We start from the raw sequence: 22,486 nt of genomic DNA on the forward strand, positions 1-22,486 counted from the left end.
CAGAGCTATGATTCCTAAACCCTTTCTCCGATTTGGATGTGGAAACTATCATATTGCAGCTGGGAGTGTGCACTTTCAGCCCATATTATATATATAATTGTATTTCTGAACATGTTTTTGTAAACAGCTAAAATAACAAAACTTGTGTCACTGTCCAAATATTTCTGGCCCTAACTGTATATATATATATATATGTCAGTAAGACACATATATGTATATATATTATTACTTCATACAGCGCTAGATAGCTTTAAAGCCGGTAATTCAATTGCCGGCTTTTGCTATCTCCTTCCTAAACCCGACATGATATGAGACATGGTTTACATACAGTAAACCATCTCATATCCCCATTTTTTTGCATATTCCACACTACTAATGTTAGTAGTGTGTATATGCAAAATTTGGCCGTTCTATTTACTAAATTAAAGGGTTAAATGGCAGAAAAAATTGGCGTGGGCTCCCGCGCAATTTTCTCCGCCAGAGTAGTAAAGCCAGTGACTGAGGGCAGATATTAATAGCCTGGAGAGGGTTCACGGTTATTGCCCCCCCCCCCCCCCTGGCTAAGAACACCTGCCCCCAGCCACCCCAGAAAAGGCACATATGGAACATGCGCCTATTCTGGCACTTGGCCACTCTCTTCCCATTCCCGTGTAGCGGTGGGATATGGGGTAATGAAGGGTTAATGCCACCTTGCTACTGTAAGGTGACATTAAGCCAAATTAATAATGGAGAGGCGTCAATTATGACACCTATCCATTATTAATCCAATACTTGTAAAGGGTTAAAAAAACACAAACACATTAGTTAAAAATATTTTAATGAAATAAAAACAAAGGTTGTTGTAATATTTTATTCAACGCCCAATCCAGTCACTGAAGACCCTCGATCAGTAACAAAAAAACATAATAAACCAACAATATCCTTACCTTCCAAAGATCTGTAATGTCCAACGATGTACATCCATCTGAAGGGGTTAAAATATTTTGCAGCCACGAGCTTTGCTAATGCAACGTTGTTCGTGGCTGCAAAACCCCGGAGAATGAAGGTAAAGTAGGTCAATGACCTATATTTACCTTCATTTGTGGTGAGGCGCCCTCTGCTGGTTGTTCCTAGATCGTGGGAACTTTCCTAGAAAGCTCCCAGGCTCGAGTTCATAAGAGGCGCCCTCTGCTGGTTGTCCTCATATGAACTCGAGCCTGGGAGCTTTCTAGGAAAGTTCCCACGATCTATGTGTCTACTGACAGTATATACAGGTCCTTCTCAAAAAATTAGCATATAGTGTTAAATTTCATTATTTACCATAATGTAATGATTACAATTAAACTTTCATATATTATAGATTCATTATCCACCAACTGAAATTTGTCAGGTCTTTTATTGTTTTAATACTGATGATTTTGGCATACAACTCCTGATAACCCAAAAAACCTGTCTCAATAAATTAGCATATCAAGAAAAGGTTCTCTAAACGACCTATTACCCTAATCTTCTGAATCAACTAATTAACTCTAAACACATGCAAAAGATACCTGAGGCTTAAGGTACCTTCACACTGAGCGACGCTGCAGCGATATAGGCAACGATACGACCAAAAGGCGATCGCTGGAGCGTCGCTGTTTAGATCGCTGTAGAGACGTCAAACACACCAACGTTCGAACGATGCCGGAGCGATACAGTGACGTAACAGCGACTCACGGATCGTTGTCGCTGGTTGCTTGCTTCACGTCAAACAGCAGTGGTTAACGATCCGATGAATTGGCAGCGTAGTCAGATAGGTGTCACCCAGGTGGGTGACACCCAGATAGGTGTCACCCAGGATGTGACGTCCCGGCGTCTCAGAATATAAACCGCGACTCTACAGCGATTGATTCACATTGTTCGAGAGCTGCGTATGCCTGTTTTTCCCTGCATTTCTAGCGTCCTGTCCGGAACGATCCTTCTCCAGCTACGATCCTCTTCTACCGTGAACGTTCTGTTCGGAACGCCGTACTCCACTGCCGGCGTCTTCATCGGTTCTTTTATTGCTCATCAACGGTATGTTCAATTTTTTTTTTTTTTGTATAGTAATGGCTGTGTAGTAATGCTAGACGCAATGCTTATCTAAAGTATATGGTATAGTAATGTATAAAACATATCTGGCAGCTATCTTGTGCATCTGGTAAGCGTACACACAAGATGGAGGCACTTTCGGATGCAGTTTGCAAACTATTTGGCGCTGTGTAGCATTTTTTGCGCAAACTATATGGTAAGGCCAACCAACTCTTTTGTGTCTACCTTGGCTTAGCTGTCCCTGGCCTGCTCCGCAAGTAAATAAAAACAGCTCACAACTGGTAAACTAAATTTTTTTTTTTCACAAACTGACCTTATTTTTTTTTGATCAAGAGACAATCACTGTCACGCTATCTATATTCATCAAGTACGGTGTCAGAAAAATGAATTCATGATAAACATATACAGGCTCCTGAATTCACTATTTCTGACACCTGGCAGGTGAGCATAGATATGTACCGTGTGACAACCATTGTCCCCTCAATTTGTGTGATTATGGAGATGCATGTAATATTTTTGGCCCACCTCATATCTGTATACTACAGACACACCAAGCTGCAGTCTTTTCATTTTTAACTACTGGAGATATTATGTGGGCCAAAAAGTGTGTGTGGCGACGTTTCTTGGCGCACGGTGTGTTGCCGGTGGCTATAGACACAATAAACCAAACATAATTGTGTCAAATCAAACTTTTTTTATGTTGTTAACTGAAAAATAACAAGTAACAGAACAATATCCCAAACAATGAAAGAAAAAAAAAAAAAATCAGAACCTCCCACGCCTCAAGAGGTGTCGCAGCGTGCGGCCATGTTGCTGTACTTGTTGCAGCATGAGCGCTGCTGTCCGCTCCAGGCGGTCTTGCTTGGCCAGCAGCTCTCTCACGGTGTCCGGTTCTGTGATAGAAGAGGTTGGAGAATGGACAGTGATAAAGCTGCAACGGTGGCATGTGTTTACATAACCAGCAATTTTACCGTACCGTCAAAAATAACGATTTTTGTAACGATATCTTTGATTTCTGTGAAGTTTCAACGATATTGTTAACGCAATCGTTCTGTGTGACAGCGACCCAGCGACCACACAGTGACTTACCAACGATCACGACCAGGTCGTATAGCTGGTAATGATCGTTAGTAATTCGTTTATTGTAAAATGGTACTTGTAACTACACACTCAATTTTCTACTGCCCCAGAGGGCTTTTTTTAGGTTCAATGTTTTAGGGTCCGTTTAGTCGTTGTCAAATGTGACATCCCACCGATAACCCCCTCCCACTTTCTCAATACTTACGGAAAAGGGACGCCTGTTGCTCATCCGCGGAGCTGCTGACCACCCATCCCCTGGCTCGGGCCACAGCTCCTGCTGCTGAAAGGAAGCAAATACATATCTGGTTAACAATTGAACTCACTGTGGTGAAGCGCTCGCTGGTTTTGTCACTTACGAATGCTTGTCGCTGGAGAGAATGACGCCGACCCGGGGGAGGAAGATGGGTGTTGAAAGGGCGGGGTTGTGGCCTGCGGTGGGGTTACTGCACCTGTAATGTACACAATATTTAACCTCCCTACTAATGGCCCGTATGGCGTCATTAAATTCTAAAAAAGGGTGGTTAACTTACGTGACGACACTGGCTGTGGGCTTCCGCTGCTAGCCGCTGTACTGCTGGCTGCAGTGGGTGCTGTCCTCTGCCGGCGGCGTCTCTCTACACCCCAAAAAAAGACACGCAAGGTTTAGACACCAGAAGTACAGAGCTGTCGACTTAAATAAAAAATTAAGTAGGCGCCATCGCAATTGCCAGACATGAGGGGTAACTTACGTGACGGCCCTGGCTGTGGGCGTACGCTGCTGGCCGCTGTAGTCCTCTGCTGGCGTTGTCTCTCTATACACAAAAAATAAAGAAACACAATGTTTACACACCAAAGTACAGAGCTTCCGACACCCCCACAAATAACAAACCTAGGCCAGTGGCATAAAGGAATAAAATTTAAATTTAACTCCCCAAATCGAGGTACATATATAGAAGGTGGGAAGCGCCACACGGCAGTGCGAGTGTCCCTATTCCCCCCTCCCGATACTGTGTGTCTCCCAATTACACTATACTGTTACTTGCCTTGCCTGGTCTCTGCCCGCAACGTTGCCAGATAAAGTGGCTGTTTGTACCGGAGGTCGGCCCACTTTTTGCGTAGCTGCAGCGCACTGCGCCGGATGCCGAACCTCCGCTCCATCTTCTGGGCAATGTGGCGCAACACCTCATTCTTATGTAGATTTGGGTGTGCTGGGCGACTCTCCCGGCCCTCATAGTCCATGGCATCCATTTTTTTTACAAAAAAGCGGACCTCTGTCTGCCCCAAAGGAGGACATCGCTGTCTCGCCGCCATTTTAGCAAGAGAGACGCTGTATGGCACCACCCAGCCACGCCCAGAGGAGGTCCTTGATTCTACCGTTCTGACGCGCAATTCGCAACGCTATAGCGTCTCCATTTATGCACACCGTCGCGGGTGTGACGTCGGCTCCAGAAGTCACTATTTGGCGTTCCCGTTATAAATCAGCAGCGCTCATCGTCCTGTTTGTTTCAGTGGATGGTACATTTAATGGAGGGTATCTATGGGGTATGGCTGTTGTGTTAACGTTGCTTACAATTAGCCATGTATATCTCTGTGTATGTATATATGTATGTGTGTGTATGTATGTGTATATATATATATATATATATATTTATATATATATATATATATATATAGTACCTTACATCCTATGTTAACATTTTTGTCAAATGGTGCAGCATCGGTGACGCAACGGAGAATGCATTACAGTATTGGATGTCTTGTGTAAGTTTTGAAAATGATATGTAGTAATTTTTTTTTTTTCTTTTTTCCTTTCTCAGGTTGCCATGTCTCATTCGGATGTACCTGTGATTGTTGCGGCCGCGTTATTGGTAGAAGCTCACAACCAGCTGGAGGTTCAAGCGCGAAACAATCGTGTAAAGCGTCAGCGCCGCATGTGGACCAAACAGTGGCTGCAGAAGAGGAATCAATTGTCCCATATGGGCCTTATAAGGGAACTGCAGGATAACAACCCGCATGATTTTCGTAACTACCTGAGAATGTCGGAGGACTCATTTAATGTCCTACTTGCAGCTGTAGAACCTTATATCAGGCGGCAAAATACACAGATGAGAGCAGCTGTCCCTGTGGATGAGAGGCTGGCTGTCACGCTGCGTTTCCTGGCGACTGGCAGGTCTATGCAAGACTTGCATTACAGCGCAGCTATATCCCGATCCCTACTCAGCGTCATCATCCCAGAGACATGCAAAGCTATTGTCTCAGTTTTACACCGCAGTTACATGCCTTTCCCACAGACCCCGGATGACTGGAAAGAGATTTCTAGGGGATTTGAGGAGCAATGGCAGTTCCCGAATTGCGGTGGGGCCTTGGATGGCAAACATGTACGCATCACCCAACCACCACACTCTGGCTCCTTTTATTATAACTATAAGGGATATTTCAGCATAATTCTCATGGCCCTCGTAAATGCTAACTATGATTTCATAAGTGTGTCTGTTGGGATTAACGGGAGAGTATCCGATGGAGGAGTTTTGGAGCACACAGATTTTGGGGAACGCTTGAAAAATAATAAACTTGCCTTGCCGCCCAACAGTGACACAACAGAAAACATGAACTTTGTCTTTGTCGGAGATGAGGCTTTCCCACTGCATCCGAACCTTTTGAAGCCCTTCTCCCAGAAGACTCTGACACCGGAACGACGAATCTTTAATTACAGACTTTCAAGAGCTAGACGCGTTGTTGAAAATGCATTCGGAATTATGGCAAACCGATTTCGGGTTTTCCACACAGCACTAAACATGAAACTAACGTCTATTGACTCTGTGGTGCTTGCTTGTTGTGTCCTCCACAACTTTCTACGTCGCCGTGATGCCACTGCATACAGCCCTACACAGTATGTAGACTCTGTGGACCAGGGTAACGGAGATGTAACCCAGGGCGAATGGCGTCTAGACGCGCACAGGGTTTGTGGTTTGGAAAGTCTGGGTTCTGGAAGGTACTGTGATGATGCAACTAATAGCAGGGACAAATACTCTGACTTTTTCAATGGGCCAGGGGCTGTCCCATGGCAGTATCAACAGCTGTAACGTAACTGTTGGCATAACTTATACCATGTATTATGGATGATATTGTTGGGGGGTTCAAGTGCTCTTGTGTAAAAGTGCTCATTTTTAACAATTTTTGGATGACCCATGATACTCCTTTTTCTGTAATAAATGTGAACATAACGATATATCTATTTGTTATTTCTTATTATTTTACATACATACCAATACATACCAATCAACATATATATCTATGAACATACTCTACTTCTGTATCAATCATATGAAACCTGTGAGTCTTCAGCATCCTATGCACTAGTGATTTCCTGATGTGTGTGTGTATATATATATTAGTAGATGTTCACCATATTCTAAAGGTACCTTCACACTCATCGACTCTGCAGCGATACCGACAATGATGTCGATCGCTGTTTGGTCGCTGGAGAGCTGTCACACAGACAGCTCTCCAGCGAGCACCGATCCAGAAGTCCACGGGTAACCAGGGTAAACATCGGGTTACTAAGTGCAGGGCCGCGATTATTAACCCGATGTTTACCCTGGTTACCGTTGTAAATGTTAAAAAAAAATTACAATACATACTTACATTCACGCTGTATAGTCATGTCCCTCGCCTTCAGCTTCCAGCACTGACTCAGCGCCGGGCGTAAAGTACAACGGTGATGTCAACGCTGTGCTTTACTACCGGACGGCGCTCACCAGTCAGTGCGGGAAGCCGAAGGCGAGGGACTTGACCATACAGCGGGAATGTATGTACTGTTTGTTTTTTAAACATTGACAACGGTAACCATGGTAAACATCACGTTACTAAGAGTGGCCCTGCACTTATTAACCCAATGTTTCCCTTGTTTCTTGTGACGACATCGCTGAATCGGCGTTACACATGCTGTGTGTAACGCCGATTCAGCGATGTCAGCGGGAGATTCAGCAACCACAAAAAGTGCTGTACTTTCCCCAGCGACCAATGATCTCCCAGCATACATTACCGTCACACAACAATTTAGTTAACGATATCGTTGCTACGTCACAAAAAGCAACGATATCGTTAACAATATAGTTATGTGTGACGGTAATGTATTGGGTATTCTAGCATTTGCATGTCCCCGTCGCATATTGCCCAGCAACGTAGTATATTGACCAGCGGCGTCATTTATTGCCAAGCCAAAGAGACACGTAGTACATACACAAATTTAAGAAACCAAAAATTTTATTATTTGTATTAAAAATTTTATTATTTGTTATTACAATACTTTTTTAATGTTGATGAGGCATAGGGGATTAATGACCGGGTGCCAGGAGGATGCCTGCAGGGGAGAAGGCATAGGGGATTACTTGTGGAGCATCTAAAACACAAGTCTCATTTATTTAAACTACAACACTACAAATTTTGGTAGTAAGTGTCCTTCTCACTGTAGTGGTGCGTGGCTATAGGAGGTCCTTGTGATAAGTCACCAAAAGAAGGGGGTGCAGGTGGTGTCCGGAACTGAGAATTATGTGGCCCAGGTCTGCGGACAGGAGTGCTGTGCATGGGCTCCTGTTGGTGTCCCCAATAAAAATGGGCACTGGGCTGACGGACGTCAATGCTCAATGTTGATGTGTCGCATAGTTTTCCTGCGGCTGCCGCGTTCATAACGTCAAACATTATTCTCTCCGCGTGAGATCTTTGGGTATCATCCAGTCTGTTTAAACGTTCCTCAACCAAGGATGCGAATGGGGAGAGTTTGGTTGTGACGTGCTTGGACAAGATGCTGTTGGCCACTGCCAGGAGATCCACAGGTGTGGCTGCTGTTGATTTTCTTTTTCTAGATGGGCGCAGTGGACATGTCTGCTCCTCGACAGACGGGCTACTGGAGGACTGAGGGGACTGGACATTGTTCGCTTCCGTTGTTTCCCGCTGTTGCAGAGGCACCTGCAATTACATGAAAAAGAAAAATTTAAAATAAATAACATACAAACGACTCTGCCACACAGCCCTAGAGAGCCCACACCTCCCCAAACACCTCTATGCCCATTGGAACCTATGAGGAACAGTTACCTGGGTTAAAAAACAAAGGGGTTAAAGAGCTGTGCAGAACTACATTGGCCGGCAATACTGTACGAATGTGCGGAAGACACAATATGTTAATTACGGACACAGGAAGTGGCAGCTGTTATCATCAGGGGGATTAAACATGAACAACGTGACTCACTATTACTGGAAGCCATGCAGTCTCATAAACATACAAGACACACGGCATGCTACAAGAAGGGAAGCTTGGGGCTACTTACATGGTCGTCAGGAGACTCAGGCAGGATATCTTCGGGCGATGGCTCACAAAGGCTAGTCACAGTCTGGCACGGGCGAGGGATTTCTTGGTCTCTAGTGAATGCCATCAGGTCGTAATACCACAGCCTGGGCACATAGACTTCCTCAGTTCCGGCCCCAGACTTCTTAGAATTTTCCACTTTGTTGACCTCTTTTTTGAAAACTGTGCGGAGAGCCTGGATCTTTTTCCTCACAATGTTTTCATCCACGGTCTCTGTGGGATGATACTCCCTGTAGACGGCCACCAGCTTCTCATACGCTTCTCTCTTCATGTAACGGTTGCTATAATCCTTAGATTTTATCTTCCACAAACAGGGCAGGGAGCGGTACATCTCTATGAGTGCCCGAACACAGTCCTGCTCATTTGTAGACATCTTTAAAAAATAAAAAAATAAAAGTTAAGAAACAGCAAAAAATAAAAGTTTGATGAGCCGTATGCCGTTCCTATTGTTATCAGTCATTTTTTGTATGGGATGGTCCGTGGGACTATTTCCACCATTTAGGGGATGGGATGGGGGCCGTTTGTGTGTTTCCTCATAGCCACCATTTGGGGATGGGATGAGGGCTATTTTTATCCATTTTGAGCGTTGAAAAATTTGTAAATTCTATTGGTTGCTATTTTGTCAATGGCCAAATTCATGTTGGTGAAACACACCATACTACAAAATCGTTTGCATTACCACTTAAAAGGGAAATACTACGACGCTAAAGCGTCTTTGGTTATAAACGTGAAAGCTCTAAAAAAATCACTGCTGAGATGTAGTATACATCTATTTCTATACACATAAATTAGTATTGCTGCATGGCAAATGAATACAGCACAAGGATATACTCACCGTAGATGTACTAATTGAGAACGCTGCAGAGTTGAAGATCTACAAACAGGTCGCTCAAAAGTTACAGCCAAGACGCCCACGAGTTGATGGAGAAGGAACACGATGGATTTCGAACCAAGACGCACACGAGATGCTCGTGGATGGCAGAGTACGCACAAGTGATTGAAAAGTTGTAAAGTCGCGGTTTATATTTCGGAACGCAGGTACACATGACCCCGATGTGACCTATCAGCGTTCTCAGTGAGACGTAACAACAAAGCCATTTGAAATATATAACGTTATGGCGTCACCTTTTGTAATGTAATAATGTGATTTAAAGGGGTCTTCTTTTGTAATAGTGATGCATTGTAAATACGCCCTTACGTAAAGTTCACACCTACCTCCTAGGCTGTCGTGACAGTTGGCGTCACCTTTTGTAATGTAATGTAAAGGGGTGCCTTTTTCAATGTAATAATGTGATGTAGGCATCACCTTTTGTCTTTGGAATGCATTTGGGAGTATGGTGATAATTACATTACTATAATAATGTTCACACCATCTCCCAGGCCATTATGACAGATGGCGTCTCCTTTTGTAATTTGTAATATATTGGGATCTTCGAAATAATTGCGTATCTATCTACGAGCGACATTGCTAAATTTAAAGGCGTCTCCTTTTGTAATGCATAACGCCTACCTGGCCACAACAAGACGCTGCGACGGCCCCTTTCATCGTTGCTGACGTCGTTGCTTTTCATGTCAAACACAACGATTCAGGCTGATCTAACGACCAAATAAAGTTCTGAACTTTCGGCAACGACTAGCGATGTCACAGCGGGATCCGGATCGCTGCTGCGTGTCAAACACAACGATATCGTTATCCAGGACGCTGCAACGTCATAGATCGTTGTCGTTCTCGTTGCAATATTGCTCAGTGTGAAGGCACCTTTATATAAACTCCCTGCCTGGTTCATTACTCAAAACCCCCATCATGGGTAAGACTAGCGACCTGACAGATGTCAAGAAGGCCATCATTGACACCCTCAAGCAAGAGGGTAAGACCCAGAAAGAAATTTCTCAACAAATAGGCTGTTCCCAGAGTGCTGTATCAAGGCACCTCAATGGTAAGTCTGTTGGAAGGAAACAATATGGCAGAAAACGCTGTACAATGAGAAGAGGAGACCGGACCCTGAGGAAGATTGTGGAGAAGGACCGATTCCAGACCTTGGGGAACCTGAGGAAGCAGTGGACTGAGTCTGGTGTGGAAACATCCAGAGCCACCGTGCACAGGCGTGTGCAGGAAATGGGCTACAGGTGCCGCATTCCCCAGGTAAAGCCACTTTTGAACCATAAACAGCGGCAGAGGCGCCTGACCTGGGCTACAGAGAAGCAGCACTGGACTGTTGCTAAGTGGTCCCAAGTACTTTTTTCTGATGAAAGCAAATTTTGCATGTCATTCGGAAATCAAGGTGCCATAGTCTGGAGGAAGACTGGGGAGAAGGAAATGCCAAAATGCCTGAAGTCCAGTGTCAAGTACCTACAGTCAGTGATGGTGTGGGGTGCCATGTCAGCTGCTGGTGTTGGTCCACTGTGTTTCATCAAGGGCAGGGTCAATGCAGCTAGCTATCAGGAGATTTTGGAGCACTTCATGCTTCCATCGGCTGAAATGCTTTATGGAGATGAAGATTTCATTTTTCAGCACGACCTGGCACCTGCTCACAGTGCCAAAACCACTGGTAAATGGTTTACTGACCATGGTATTACTGTGCTCAATTGGCCTGCCAACTCTCCTGACCTGAACCCCATAGAGAATCTGTGGGATATTGTGAAGAGAAAGTTGAGAGACGCAAGACCCAACACTCTGGATGAGCTTAAGGCCGCTATTGAAGCATCCTGGGCCTCCATAACATCTCAGCAGTGTCACAGGCTGATTGCCTCCATGCCACGCCGCATTGAAGCAGTCATTTCTGCCAAAGGATTCCCGACCAAGTATTGAGTGCATAACTGAACATTATTATTTGATGGTTTTTTTGTTTGTTATTAAAAAACACTTTTATTTGATTGGATGGGTGAAATATGCTAATTTATTGAGACAGGTTTTTTGGGTTATCAGGAGTTGTATGCCAAAATCATCAGTATTAAAACAATAAAAGACCTGACAAATTTCAGTTGGTGGATAATGAATCTATAATATATGAAAGTTTAATTGTAATCATTACATTATGGTAAATAATGAAATTTAACACTATATGCTAATTTTTTGAGAAGGACCTGTATATATATTTTTTTGACACATGGATCCCTTCTATAGCCGTATGTTGGTTTTGCAAGCCTGCGAGAAAAACACGCAGTACGGATGCCATACGGATTACATACGGAGGATGCCATGCGAAAAAAACGCTGACACACCCTGCCTACGGAGGAGCTACGGACCACTATTTTCGGGACTTTTCAGCGTATTACGGCCGTAATATACGGGCCGTATTGTCTTACGCTGTGTGTGACGCCGGCCTTAGGCCATATGTTAAGGCTGAGAAGGAAAAAGCTCTATTTGGCTTTTGGAGCACAGATTTTACAAGAATAGTTTGCGGGTGACATTTGCAGAGACCTGAAGATGCCAAAGCAGCAGAAAAACTCCAAAAGTGATCACATTATAGAAATTGCACCTCTCACTTAATTCATCTACAGCTGCAGTGACTTTTATAACATCCACGCTGTACTTTTTTTCTGAAGAATTGCAAATATGCCAGTTTAGTGCCCATACATTGTGCCCCCATACAGTGTAGAGCCCTCGTATATTGTAGCACCCTGTACATTGTGCCCAGCTTGTGCTTTTGCCGATACGCACCCCGTAAATTGTTACATGCTCTCTCCTGACAACAATAATGCCAAACATGTGTCCGCTTACTGTAGCTTAGGCACAGTTGGGCATTTGGATTTTGGAGTGCAGAATTCACTGGATTTTATTTGAGGGGGGGGAACCATGTTGCTTTTCCTTTATTCTACCAGTAACGTGTGAGCCCGATATAGTTCCAGTGACAGACGATGGACCTGACTGGGGCTGGTTTTGTGTGGAATAAATTAGGGATTTTATTGATAACTTTTTGGGGTACATAATATTTTTTGAGAATAAGTTTAGGATCACATTCTTGTGTTCCACGGTGAGCACTTACTGTAACTTGAGGTTTCCGTGTAAATCCCACAAAAACGTGATTCAGACGGAACCATCGACTATAATGAGGCAGATGGAGACACTTTGGAGTCTGTTTGGCATCTGATCTGGTTGTATCCTTCTTTTTAGGAGTGCACAGATCTGTGTTTGACCATAATTGTGCGCTAAAAAGACGCTTCAAATTATGGGACACCGCCGAAACACAGACCAGTCCAAGTTAAGTCCAAGTCTGCCTCATAAGTGAGTAGTTCCATCCAGGGTTTTTTGTCTGAACGGCGTTTTGGGGCAATTTACACGGAAACCTCGACATAAGCGCTCCACGGAGAGCGGGAGAGCGCTGGATAAATGTAAGCTGAGCCTTATTCAGATTTTTGGAAGGTAGAATGAACAAATGGACAGTAGTACAGTTGACATCCACGGGAATTGCGTTTGCCGTGAGAAGATATAGACTTATTCCTCAGCGCTAAGGAATAAGGCCCCTTAATGGCAACGGCAGAGAACGTTAAGGGTTTAAATACTGAATTAACCATATGTAAACACTAAATTTAATGTAAATACAACTGCTTTATTCATAAGGTATTAGCATTTGGCATCTTATAGATTTTTACCGCGTCTTTGCTGCTGTCGTCTTTCTTTTTAAATTTTAGATATAAAATAGGGGCTACTTCCAAGCAAAAGCCACCTGAAGAACGGTAAGGCTGCTTCTTTTGGCCACTTCATGACTTTTGAAGCCTGAAGCGATTGAAAGAAGTTGCAAAAGACTGAACCTGTGCAAAGGAAGTCATTTTGATCATTGCAGTGCATATAAAACAAAAAAACACAGGTAGCACAACTGTTAGGCCGGGGTCACACTAGCGTATTGCATCCGATGCGAGAGCATCGGATGCAATATGCTAATGACACTCGGCTCCTGCTCGCAGCAGAGCAGGAGCCGAGTGTCATGCGTCTGTGCTCCGATTCTCTCGCACAGGGAGGATCGGAGCACAGCTGCGTAGGAGGCGGAGAAATGACTTTCTCCATCTCCTCCATTGCTGGGGTCCGCTTATAGCGCACATCACTGGGATGATGTCCGAGTGGTGTGTGCTGTCTCACTCGCACCCATAGGCTTACATGGGTGCGAGTGAGCCGAGAGTTTTCCTCGGTCAGAGACAATCGCAGCATGCTGCGATTGTCTCGGACCGAGGAAAACGGCTGACAAAAAGTCGGCTGGTGGGAGCGGCCCCATATGGTAACATTGGTCCGAGTGCAATGCGATTTTTTATCGCATTGCACTCGGCCGTATTACGGTCTAGTGTGACCCCGGCCTTAGTTTAAATGAACTCTGTCACCTGAATTTGGAGGGAACAATCTTCAGCCATAGGGGAGGGGTTTTCGAGTGTTTGATTCACCCTTTCCTTACCAGCTGGCTGCGTGCTGGCTGCAATATTGTATTGAAGTTCATTCTCTGTCCTCCATAGTACACGCCTGTGGAAGGCAAGATTGCCTTGCGCAGGCGTGTACTACGGAGGACAGAGAATGAACTTCAGTCCAATATTGCAGCCAGCATGCAGCCAGCGGGTAAGGAAAGGGTGAATCAGACACCCAAAAACCCTGCCCCTATGGCTGAAGATTGTTCCCTCCAAATTCAGGTGACAGAGTCCCTTTATGTGTAATGTGTAGGTGCATCCTGGGGCCTTTAACAGACAAATATTACCTCAAAGTAAATAAGTAGTAAGGCTGGTTTTACATATGTTTCAGGAGGGCCGTGGATGGCTGTGTACTTCCACCGTGAAGCTCCGCCTACACAAAAGTACCCTATGTTTTTCATATGTTACTATTTATTTACGTGTTGCAGTGTATCTACATATTTTTATTCTAGGTAGTATACTGCAGTGCCAATATTAATTTTTAATGCTTTTTTAGCACATTTTCAGGTGGAATCCACCTGAAAAAGACACCATATACACATACCCATTGGTGTAAATCACCAACAATCAGATGCTAGTGCAGCGCCCCAGGGTCCTGGTCATTGCAGTAATGTAATTTTCCTCTAGGGGAGAGTGATATTACGTTTGGACGTAAAGAAGGACAACTGCATCCAGGCATCACAAACATGCAACACATTTCACACTCCAGGCCACCAGGGGAAGCTCTGCTCCTATTTATTAGGTCACTCCCCACACTTAGGTAAAAACTGGTTGTCTGGAGGGATAGTTAGTTGCTGGCTGAGCTTCGCTCAGATAGTTGGTCCCTGACAGGGGTGGGATCCTGTCAGAGATCGAGGAAGAAGGACACGGAGCTGTGCATGCCCTGAGAGCTGCAGCTTCTAGAAAGAGGCACTGAAGGAGAACTGTATTGCAGAGAGGGTGAAAGAAGTCGTAGATAAAGAGTGGATACCGAAGGGGGATCAGTCCTACACAGGCTGCCTCCTTCTGAGGCGCAAGATCCCGGTAGCCGGAACACCGAGGGAGCAACGATCCTTTATGACTGTCAGGACAGCTAATTTCACGTTACTTGCCCGTCCTACACCCAGGAGGCAAGGTGGCACCCCTTAGAGGCTGGGGCATGATAGAGTCCCTGTAAAACGCCTCAAGCCACCGGTCATACGGTTTTGTCCTATCCTATCCGGGGGACAGAGAGAGAGACATAACATCTATAACATCTCTGAGGACCTTATGAGAAGCTTAGCATTAAGGGACTACAACACTGCAGCGCTAGAGGAAGGCTACGGATCTCCACCTGGACAAGGGGTCTCTGGACTTGCCTCCAAACCGGCTGGACTCTGTCTGCCCTGAGATCCGGTGCTCTGGACTGTGGATGCTGAAGTCTTCAGTAAAGGTAAAGAGACTGCAACCTTGTGTCCTCGTTCTTCACTGCGCTTCTCACCATCCACCATCTGCACACTGGGAAGCCCTGGGGACATACTTCACCTGTGGGAAGGTATACCATCTAGCTGCCATAACATCACCCCAGCAGACCCCTTAAAGCGGCATTGGTCACCCTGACTTAATACCACAGGTGGCGTCACGAACATTTCCCTTAACCCCTTCCTGACATGCGCCGTACTAGTACTGCGCTGTGGGAACTGTGTTCCCGCAAACCGCAGTACTAGGAAAATAGTATTGAAGCGAGCATATTAAATAGATAGTATAAATTGACAGTGTGTCAACCCAAATTGTAAATATGCATCAAGGATGTATAGGGATCAGCTGCCAAACATGTATAGAGAAGAAAAAAAGGAATCTAAACAGCCATAGAATCCCATAAAAGATAAAATTTTATTAGATAACATTAAAACCTCCAGACATATCAGCATAATTTACATACCCAGCATGTGCAGGACAGACAGGATAGAGGGGCGATCGGACCCGACCCCGACGCGCGTTTCGGAGCAGGCAGCTCCTTCATCATGGGGGTCACCCGCTGCATATGCTGGGTATGTAAATTATGCTGATATGATATGATATCTAATGTTCCCTATACGGTGGCATTGTCTATCCTGTATGTATTGGGTATGTAAATCAAGTTGTTATGATATCTTATGTTCCCCATATGGTGGCACTGTTCCATTACATTTGTTACAGTAATTATGGGTACTTCTTATAATGCATCCGAGCATTGTACGTAGTCAGGTTGTGGGTTAGTGCTTTGGCCCGTCAGTTATGGCCGTTTTTAATCCCCTGTGCTATGTTTCTGTATCTTATCTGGTGGTTTTAATGTTATCTAATAAAATTTTATCTTTTATGGGATTCTATGGCTGTTTAGATTCCTTTTTTTCTTCTCTAAACTGCAGTACTAGAACGGCGCTGCTATTTCCGGTCACCGCGCTGCATTGCGAGGTGACCGGGTGAGGACGGCTGCTGTGTCTAACAGCAGGCCATCCTGGCACGTCACCACGAGGGGCAGATCCGCCCCCCCGCGTCGGCGATCGCTGTGATTGGCTGGTGAACTCTCACCAGCCAATCACAGCAAAGCTGACAATAAAGTTGTTAAAAAAAAGCATGTGACAGGCTGTGATTGGTGCTGTGTGACGTCGCACCAATCACAGCCGTCACAGGTGGGGTGATCGCCACGTCACCTCACCTGATTAACCCCTATGGCGCTGATTGGCTGAACAATAGCTTCTAGCCAATCTGCGCAAAAGGGGTTAATTTAAAATACCGATCACCGCCCTGCACGCCATCTTTCTCTCAGATTTGGCGTGCAGAGCGGTTGTCTAAGCCCCTCTGTCTGACCTGAGTGAAGGAATCCATTGGTGGCCAGTGTGATCAACCCGGCGATCTCCTGCCCTCCTGTGCTGTGCTGATTTCCTGCTCCAGCTTCGTTGTCTGTGCTCTCTGCTGCCATCTGCCTGGTGTGTGAGGCCTGTGATCACAGCAGCAGCAGCACCTCCCCCACCCCTTTCCCATCCCCCCATCCCTGTTCCAGTACCCCTTCCCCCTCCCTCTCCTCTCTCCAATTGATTTTTTGCGCACTTTTTTTGCACTTTTTTTCCTGTGCACGGCGTCCCGCGCAGAGCATTCGTGCTCTTCCTGTGTCCGCAGCACTTTGATCAGTATCCCTGCTGATCAGAGACTGCGCCACGGTAATTTTTCTTTTTTAGCTAGTTAGTGTAGCGGACTTCGCAGTATAAGCGACGTCCAAGTTTTTTTAGAAAAAAATAATAGTAGTTACAGCATAGTTTTAGATATAGCAAGGTAGCGTAGCCGGCGTCACATCGTTAGTGACGACTGATCTTCTTTTAGAGAAAAAAAAATTGTACAGCGTAGTTTTAGTGGTAGCGTGTTAGTACAGCCGGCGTCACAGCATTAGTGACGACCGATCTTGTTTTAGAAAAAATAAAGTACAGAGTAGTTTTATAGGTAGGGAGGTAGCTTTTTTTTCTTGCATAAAAAGTGCTTTAGGGGAGCGTACGTCACATTGTTGGTGACGCCCGTTTTTCTTCTGTAAAAAAGAATTTTCGTCAGATAAATTTATAGGGAGGGCATTAGTGTAGTGAACGTCTGTTTTTTTATACAAACTTTTTTAAAAATCTGATTTTTCTTCACATTTTTTCTTTTACATTTTACCTCTTTACTTCTTTTTTCTTTGTTTTGTTATAATAAAGAGTACCCTATACACAAGCCCCACACATTACACGTGTAAAAGCACCACTTACATACACATCCCCGGGGTTTGGAAAAAAAATAAAAATGGCCCATTCGTCAACAAGGCGCTATTCACCAGAGGAGGCTTACGCCATCTTTCCGTCCGACACGGATACAGCCAGTGAGGAAGATCCCACATTCCTCTGTTCTTCCTCCTCCTCCTCATCTGGTGAGGAAGGACCCCCAACAAGGCGCCCTAGGACCCAGGCATCTCAAGAAGCAATCGATCCCGTATGGATTGCACCCCCCGAAAATTTTCAGCCCGTCATTTCGGATTTCAGCAGCAGCTCAGGAATCCAGTTTGACACCACTGGCCTCACTGAAATTGACTTCTTCAAATTCTTTTTCTGTGAGGAAATAATAAATCTTATGGTGGCCCAGACGAACCTGTATGCCCAGCAATTTTTCACCCAAAATCCCACGTCATCATACGCCAGATGGACCCCCGTAAATGCAGCAGAGATGATAACATTTTGGGGAATTGTGCTGGATATGGGCATAATAAAAAAACAGAGATTCTTCAGTACTGGCGTACTGATATTCTCTACAGTACACTGGTATTCCGCATGGCCATGACAAGGACACGATTTGAAGGGATCCAAAGATTTTTGCATTATAGTGATAATACGCAGTGTCCTCCCCGAGATGATCCTTACTTTGATCGTCTATATAAAATTCGGCCAGTGGTTGAACACTTCAGCAGAAAATTTGCTGAGGCGTACATACCCCAGAGGGACATCGCTATTGATGAATCTCTCGTTCATTTCAAATGGAAGCTAAAATTCCGACAATACCTGCCCAGTAAGAGGTCCAGGTACGGAATAAAGCTGTACAAACTGTGCGAGAGTACTTCAGGGTACACCCACAGATTTAGGGTCTACGAGGGGAAGGACACCCAAATAAACCCCCCTGAATGCCCCTCTGTCCTGGGGGTGAGTGGGAAAATTATGTGGGAATTGCTGCACTCACTGCTGGATAAGGGTTATCACCTCTACATTGACAACTTTTACACCAGCATCCCACTCTTAAAGGCCCTTTCTGCCAGAGGTACAGTTGCATGTGGCACCGTGCGAAAAAATCAGCGAGGCCTCCCTAAGCCGCTAATTGGGAAAATGCTGAGAAAAGGGGAAAGCTGAGCCCAATGCAGCGACAACATGCTGGTGGTCAAGTATAAGGACAAAAGGGATGTCCTTATCCTGACCACCATACACAGTGACAACAGCACCCTTGTCACTGTTCGTGGGACCACAGCACAAGTCCGAAAGCCAGATTGTATCTTGGATTACAATCGGTACATGGGGGGTGTGGATCTTTTAGATCCTCCAACCATACAGTGCCATGCGAAAATCCAAAGTATGGTACAAAAAATTAGCTGTGCACATTGTACAGATAGCACTGTACAATGCTTTTGTGCTGTCCCGATCTGCAGGCAATACGGGGACCTTCCTTCAGTTTCAGGAGGAAGTCATCAAGGCCCTAATGTTTGGCACTCGGGGAGGTGAGTGCCCCAGTACTTCTGAATCTGATAATACCCGTATTGTCCCAGGTCAACACTTCCCAGGACAAGTTCCCCAAACAGCGAGGACAGGACGATCACAAAAACGGTGCAGAGTATGTTCCAAGAGGGAATCCGAAAGGACACAATTTACCATTGTGAAGGATTGTTTCAAAGTGTACCACACGTCCACAAATTAATAAAATTAGTTTATACCCTGTTGACACAACACACTTTTATAAATCTGATGTAGCCCGCACATCTTACATATAACACCTGTTGTGAATTCCGCTCTTGGGCTCCCTCTGGTGGTTGTAAGTAGCATTTTTGTGAGTTCTGCTCTTGGGCTCCCTCCTGTGGTTTTGAGTGGTATAGCTGCTTCTTGGATTTAGCTTCAGCAGCTGTTTTCACTGATCTTCTTTCTGGCTCGGCTATATTAATCTGGCCTTATCCCTCATTCTATGCCAGTTTTCAATTGTTCCTGCCTGGAGTCATTGCTCTTAGGATTTTCCTGACACTCTGACCAGTTCAGCAAAAGCTAAGTCCTTGCTTGTCCTTTTGTAGTTCACTTGTTGTGGACTTTGTTGTTCAGCACTTTCTATGTTTTGTCCATTTGTCCAGCTTATCAGTATGGATCTATTCAGCTAGGCTGGAAGCTCTGGGCAGCAGAGTTTGCCCTCCACACCTTTACTCAGGTGTGGAGATTTTTGCATTCCTCTGCGTTGGACTTTTTCTAGTTTTTATTACTGACCGCACAGCGTTCTGTCCTGTACTATTTCTATCTAGCTAGAAGTGGCCTCCTGTGCTTAATCTTGTTTCATATTACGTATGTCATTTCCTTCTCCTCTCACAGTCATTACTTGTGGGGGGCTAATCTATCCTTTGGGTATTTTCTCTGAGGCAAGATAGTTTTCCTGCTTCTATGTTTAGGGGTAGTTAGCTCTTAGGCTGTGACGAGATGCCTAGGCAGAGTTAGGAGCATTCCATGGCTACTTCTAGTGTTGTGTCGAGCTTAGGGACTACGGTCAGTATAGTTACCACCTGCTCAGAGCTAGTCGCATGTCGCTCCTTAATCACCAGACCATAACAAACACCACATTATAAATTCATACACCAGTAAAACAAAAAGCATTATAATCAATACTATAAAACTATGCATCTAGACAAATTCATACAGGGGTGTAGATTCCAAAATGGGGGTCACTTGTGAGGGGTTTCCACTGTTTAGGCACATCAGGGGCTCTGCAAATGCAACATGATGCCTGCAGACCATTCCAGCAAAATCTGCAATCCAAAACGTGACTCCTTCCATTCTGAGCCCTGCTGTGCGCACAAACAGTGGTTTTACCCCACATTTGGGGTATCAACGTATTCAGGAGAAAATGTGCAACAACTTTAGTGGTTTATTTTTACCCATTACCTTTGTGAAAATAAAAAATTGGGGCTAAAAGATAATTTTTCTGTCAAAAATGTGATTTTTTTTCATGGCTCTACGTTATAAACTTCTGTGAAACACCTGGGGATTCAAAGTGCTCACCACACAGCTACATAAGTTCGTTAACGGGTCTAGTTTCCAAAATGGGGTCACTTGTGGGGGTTTTCCCAATGTTTAGGCACATCAGGGGCTCTGCAAATGCAACATGATGCCCGCAGACCATTCCATCAAAGTCTGCAATCCAAAACGGCACTCCTTCCATTCTGAGCCCTATCGTGCGCACAAACAGTTGTTTTCCCCCACATATGGGGAATCGGCGTATTCAGGAGTAAATGTGCAACAACTATAGTGGTTAATTTTTTCCTGTTACCTTTGTGAAAATAAAAAAATTGGGGCTAAAAATCATTTTTGTGGAAAAAATTAGATTTTTTTTCACGGTTATAAGTTATAAACTACTGTGAAGCACCTTGGGGTTCAAAGTGCTCACCACACAGGTACATAAGTTCGTTAAAGGGTCTAGTTTCCAAAATGGTGTCAATTGTGGGTGTTTTCCAATGTTTAGGCACATCAGGGGCTCTTCAAACGCAACATGGCGTCCACTCTCAATTTCAGCCAATTTTGCGTTCAAAAAATCAAAAGGCGCTCCTTCCCTTCCGAGCCATGCTGTGTGCCCAAACAGTGGTTTTCCCCCACATATGGGGTATTGGCATATTCAGGAGAAATTGCTCAACAATGTTAGTGGATCATTTTCTCCTTTTACACTTGTGAAAATAAAAAAATCATTGCTATAAGATCATTTTTGTGGAAAAAAATGTGATTTTTTTTCACAGCACTACGTTATAAACTTCTGTGAAGCACCTGGGGGTTCAAAGTGCTCACCACACAGCTACATAAGTTTGTTAAAGGTTCTAATTTCCAAAATGGGGTCACTTGTGGGGGTTTTCCAATGTTTAGGCACATCAGGGGCTCTTCAAACACAACATGGCGTCCACTCTTAATTCCAGCCAATTTTGCGTTCAAAAAGTCAAAATGCGCTCCTTCCCTTCCGAGCCCTGCTGTGCGCCCAAACAGTGGTTTTCCCCCATATATGGGGTATCAGTGTATTCAGGAGAATTTGCTCAACAATGTTAGTGGACCATTTGCTCCTTTTACCCTTGTGAAAATAAACTAATTGATGCCGAATGGTCATTTTTGTGACTAACAAGTTAAATGTTCATTTTTTCCTTCCACATTGCTTCAGCTCCTGTGAAGCACCCGAAGGGTTAATAAACTTCTTGAATGTGGTTCTGAGTACCTTGAGGAGTGCAGTTTTTGGAATGGCATCACTTTTGGGTATTTTCTGTTATATAGACCCCTCAAAGTAACTACAAGTATGAGGTGGTCCCTAAAAAAAAATGGTTTCCTACATTTTATTGAAAAAATGAAAAATTGCAGGTCATATTTTAACCCTTATAACTTCCTGACCAAAAATTATTTTGGTTCCAAAATTGTGATGTATAGTACACATGTGGGAAATGTTATTTATGAACTAATTTTTGTGACATATCTCTCTGATTTAAGGGCATAAAAATTCAAAGTTCAAAAATTGCAAAATTTTCAAAATGTTCACCAAATTTCTGTTTTTTTCACAAATAAACCCAAGTAAAATCGAAGAAATTTTACAACTATCATAAAGTATAATATGTCACGAGAAAACATTCTCAGAATGACCAGGATCCGTTGAAGCGTTTCAGAGTTACGACCACATAAAGTGACAGTGGTCAGAATTGAAAAAAATAGCCTGGTCAGGAAGTTGAAAACAGGCTTTGGGGTGAAGGGGTTAAAGACCTTTCCCTTGTAAACGGATGTCCCAGGGCTATGGACCAGGTCAGCCACCGTGACATCCCCCTGTGAACCGAAGGACCCGGTACCGAGTACCCTGCTGCCCTTGGGGGCGATCCACTATGCAGATCACAAACTTTTGAAGTCTACT

The 22,486-nt window shown here is 44.4% G+C and overlaps 3 protein-coding genes across 3 annotated transcripts; 1 reads left to right on the top strand and 2 right to left on the bottom strand.

Annotated features, from left to right (window-relative positions):
* Window positions 1-1,587: 1,587 nt before the first annotated feature.
* LOC138676471 (uncharacterized) lies at window positions 1,588-6,337 on the top strand. Its single transcript, XM_069765806.1, has 2 exons — window positions 1,588-2,034; window positions 4,926-6,337. The coding sequence occupies exon 2, from the start codon at window positions 4,932-4,934 to the stop codon at window positions 6,189-6,191; it is 1,260 nt and encodes a 419-aa protein (XP_069621907.1). The 5' UTR covers window positions 1,588-2,034; window positions 4,926-4,931; the 3' UTR covers window positions 6,192-6,337.
* Window positions 2,412-4,419, bottom strand: LOC138674132 (uncharacterized). Its single transcript, XM_069762079.1, has 6 exons — window positions 4,406-4,419; window positions 3,858-4,123; window positions 3,660-3,743; window positions 3,486-3,578; window positions 3,335-3,409; window positions 2,412-2,942 (listed from the first exon to the last, which is right to left on the bottom strand). The coding sequence occupies exons 1-6, from the start codon at window positions 4,417-4,419 to the stop codon at window positions 2,815-2,817; spliced, it is 660 nt and encodes a 219-aa protein (XP_069618180.1). The 3' UTR covers window positions 2,412-2,814.
* Window positions 6,338-7,356: 1,019 nt separating the features above from the next.
* LOC138676481 (uncharacterized) lies at window positions 7,357-10,222 on the bottom strand. The gene is made up of 3 exons (XM_069765818.1): window positions 9,309-10,222; window positions 8,436-8,846; window positions 7,357-8,076 (listed from the first exon to the last, which is right to left on the bottom strand). The coding sequence occupies exons 2-3, from the start codon at window positions 8,844-8,846 to the stop codon at window positions 7,546-7,548; spliced, it is 942 nt and encodes a 313-aa protein (XP_069621919.1). The 5' UTR covers window positions 9,309-10,222; the 3' UTR covers window positions 7,357-7,545.
* Window positions 10,223-22,486: the final 12,264 nt, after the last annotated feature.

This window comes from Ranitomeya imitator, chromosome 1 (genome assembly GCF_032444005.1).
Source record: "Ranitomeya imitator isolate aRanImi1 chromosome 1, aRanImi1.pri, whole genome shotgun sequence".
NCBI lineage: Eukaryota > Metazoa > Chordata > Amphibia > Anura > Dendrobatidae > Ranitomeya > Ranitomeya imitator.

What these genes read in the sequence shown, in the direction of transcription:
- LOC138674132 (XM_069762079.1), bottom strand. An exon ending in CCCACAGCCAGGGCCGTCAC is followed by an intron (nt 3,744 to 3,857) that starts GTAAGTTACCCC and finishes TTTGGGGTGTAG; the next exon opens with AGAGACGCCGCCGGCAGAGG. An exon ending in GCAACAGGCGTCCCTTTTCC is followed by an intron (nt 2,943 to 3,334) that starts GTAAGTATTGAG and finishes CTTCTATCACAG; the next exon opens with AACCGGACACCGTGAGAGAG.
- LOC138676481 (XM_069765818.1), bottom strand. Translation starts at nt 8,846, where the DNA reads ATGTCTACAAATGAGCAGGACTGTGTTCGGGCACTCATAGAGATGTAC. An exon ending in CTGAGTCTCCTGACGACCAT is followed by an intron (nt 8,077 to 8,435) that starts GTAAGTAGCCCC and finishes ATGTAATTGCAG; the next exon opens with GTGCCTCTGCAACAGCGGGA.
- LOC138676471 (XM_069765806.1), top strand. Translation starts at nt 4,932, where the DNA reads ATGTCTCATTCGGATGTACCTGTGATTGTTGCGGCCGCGTTATTGGTA.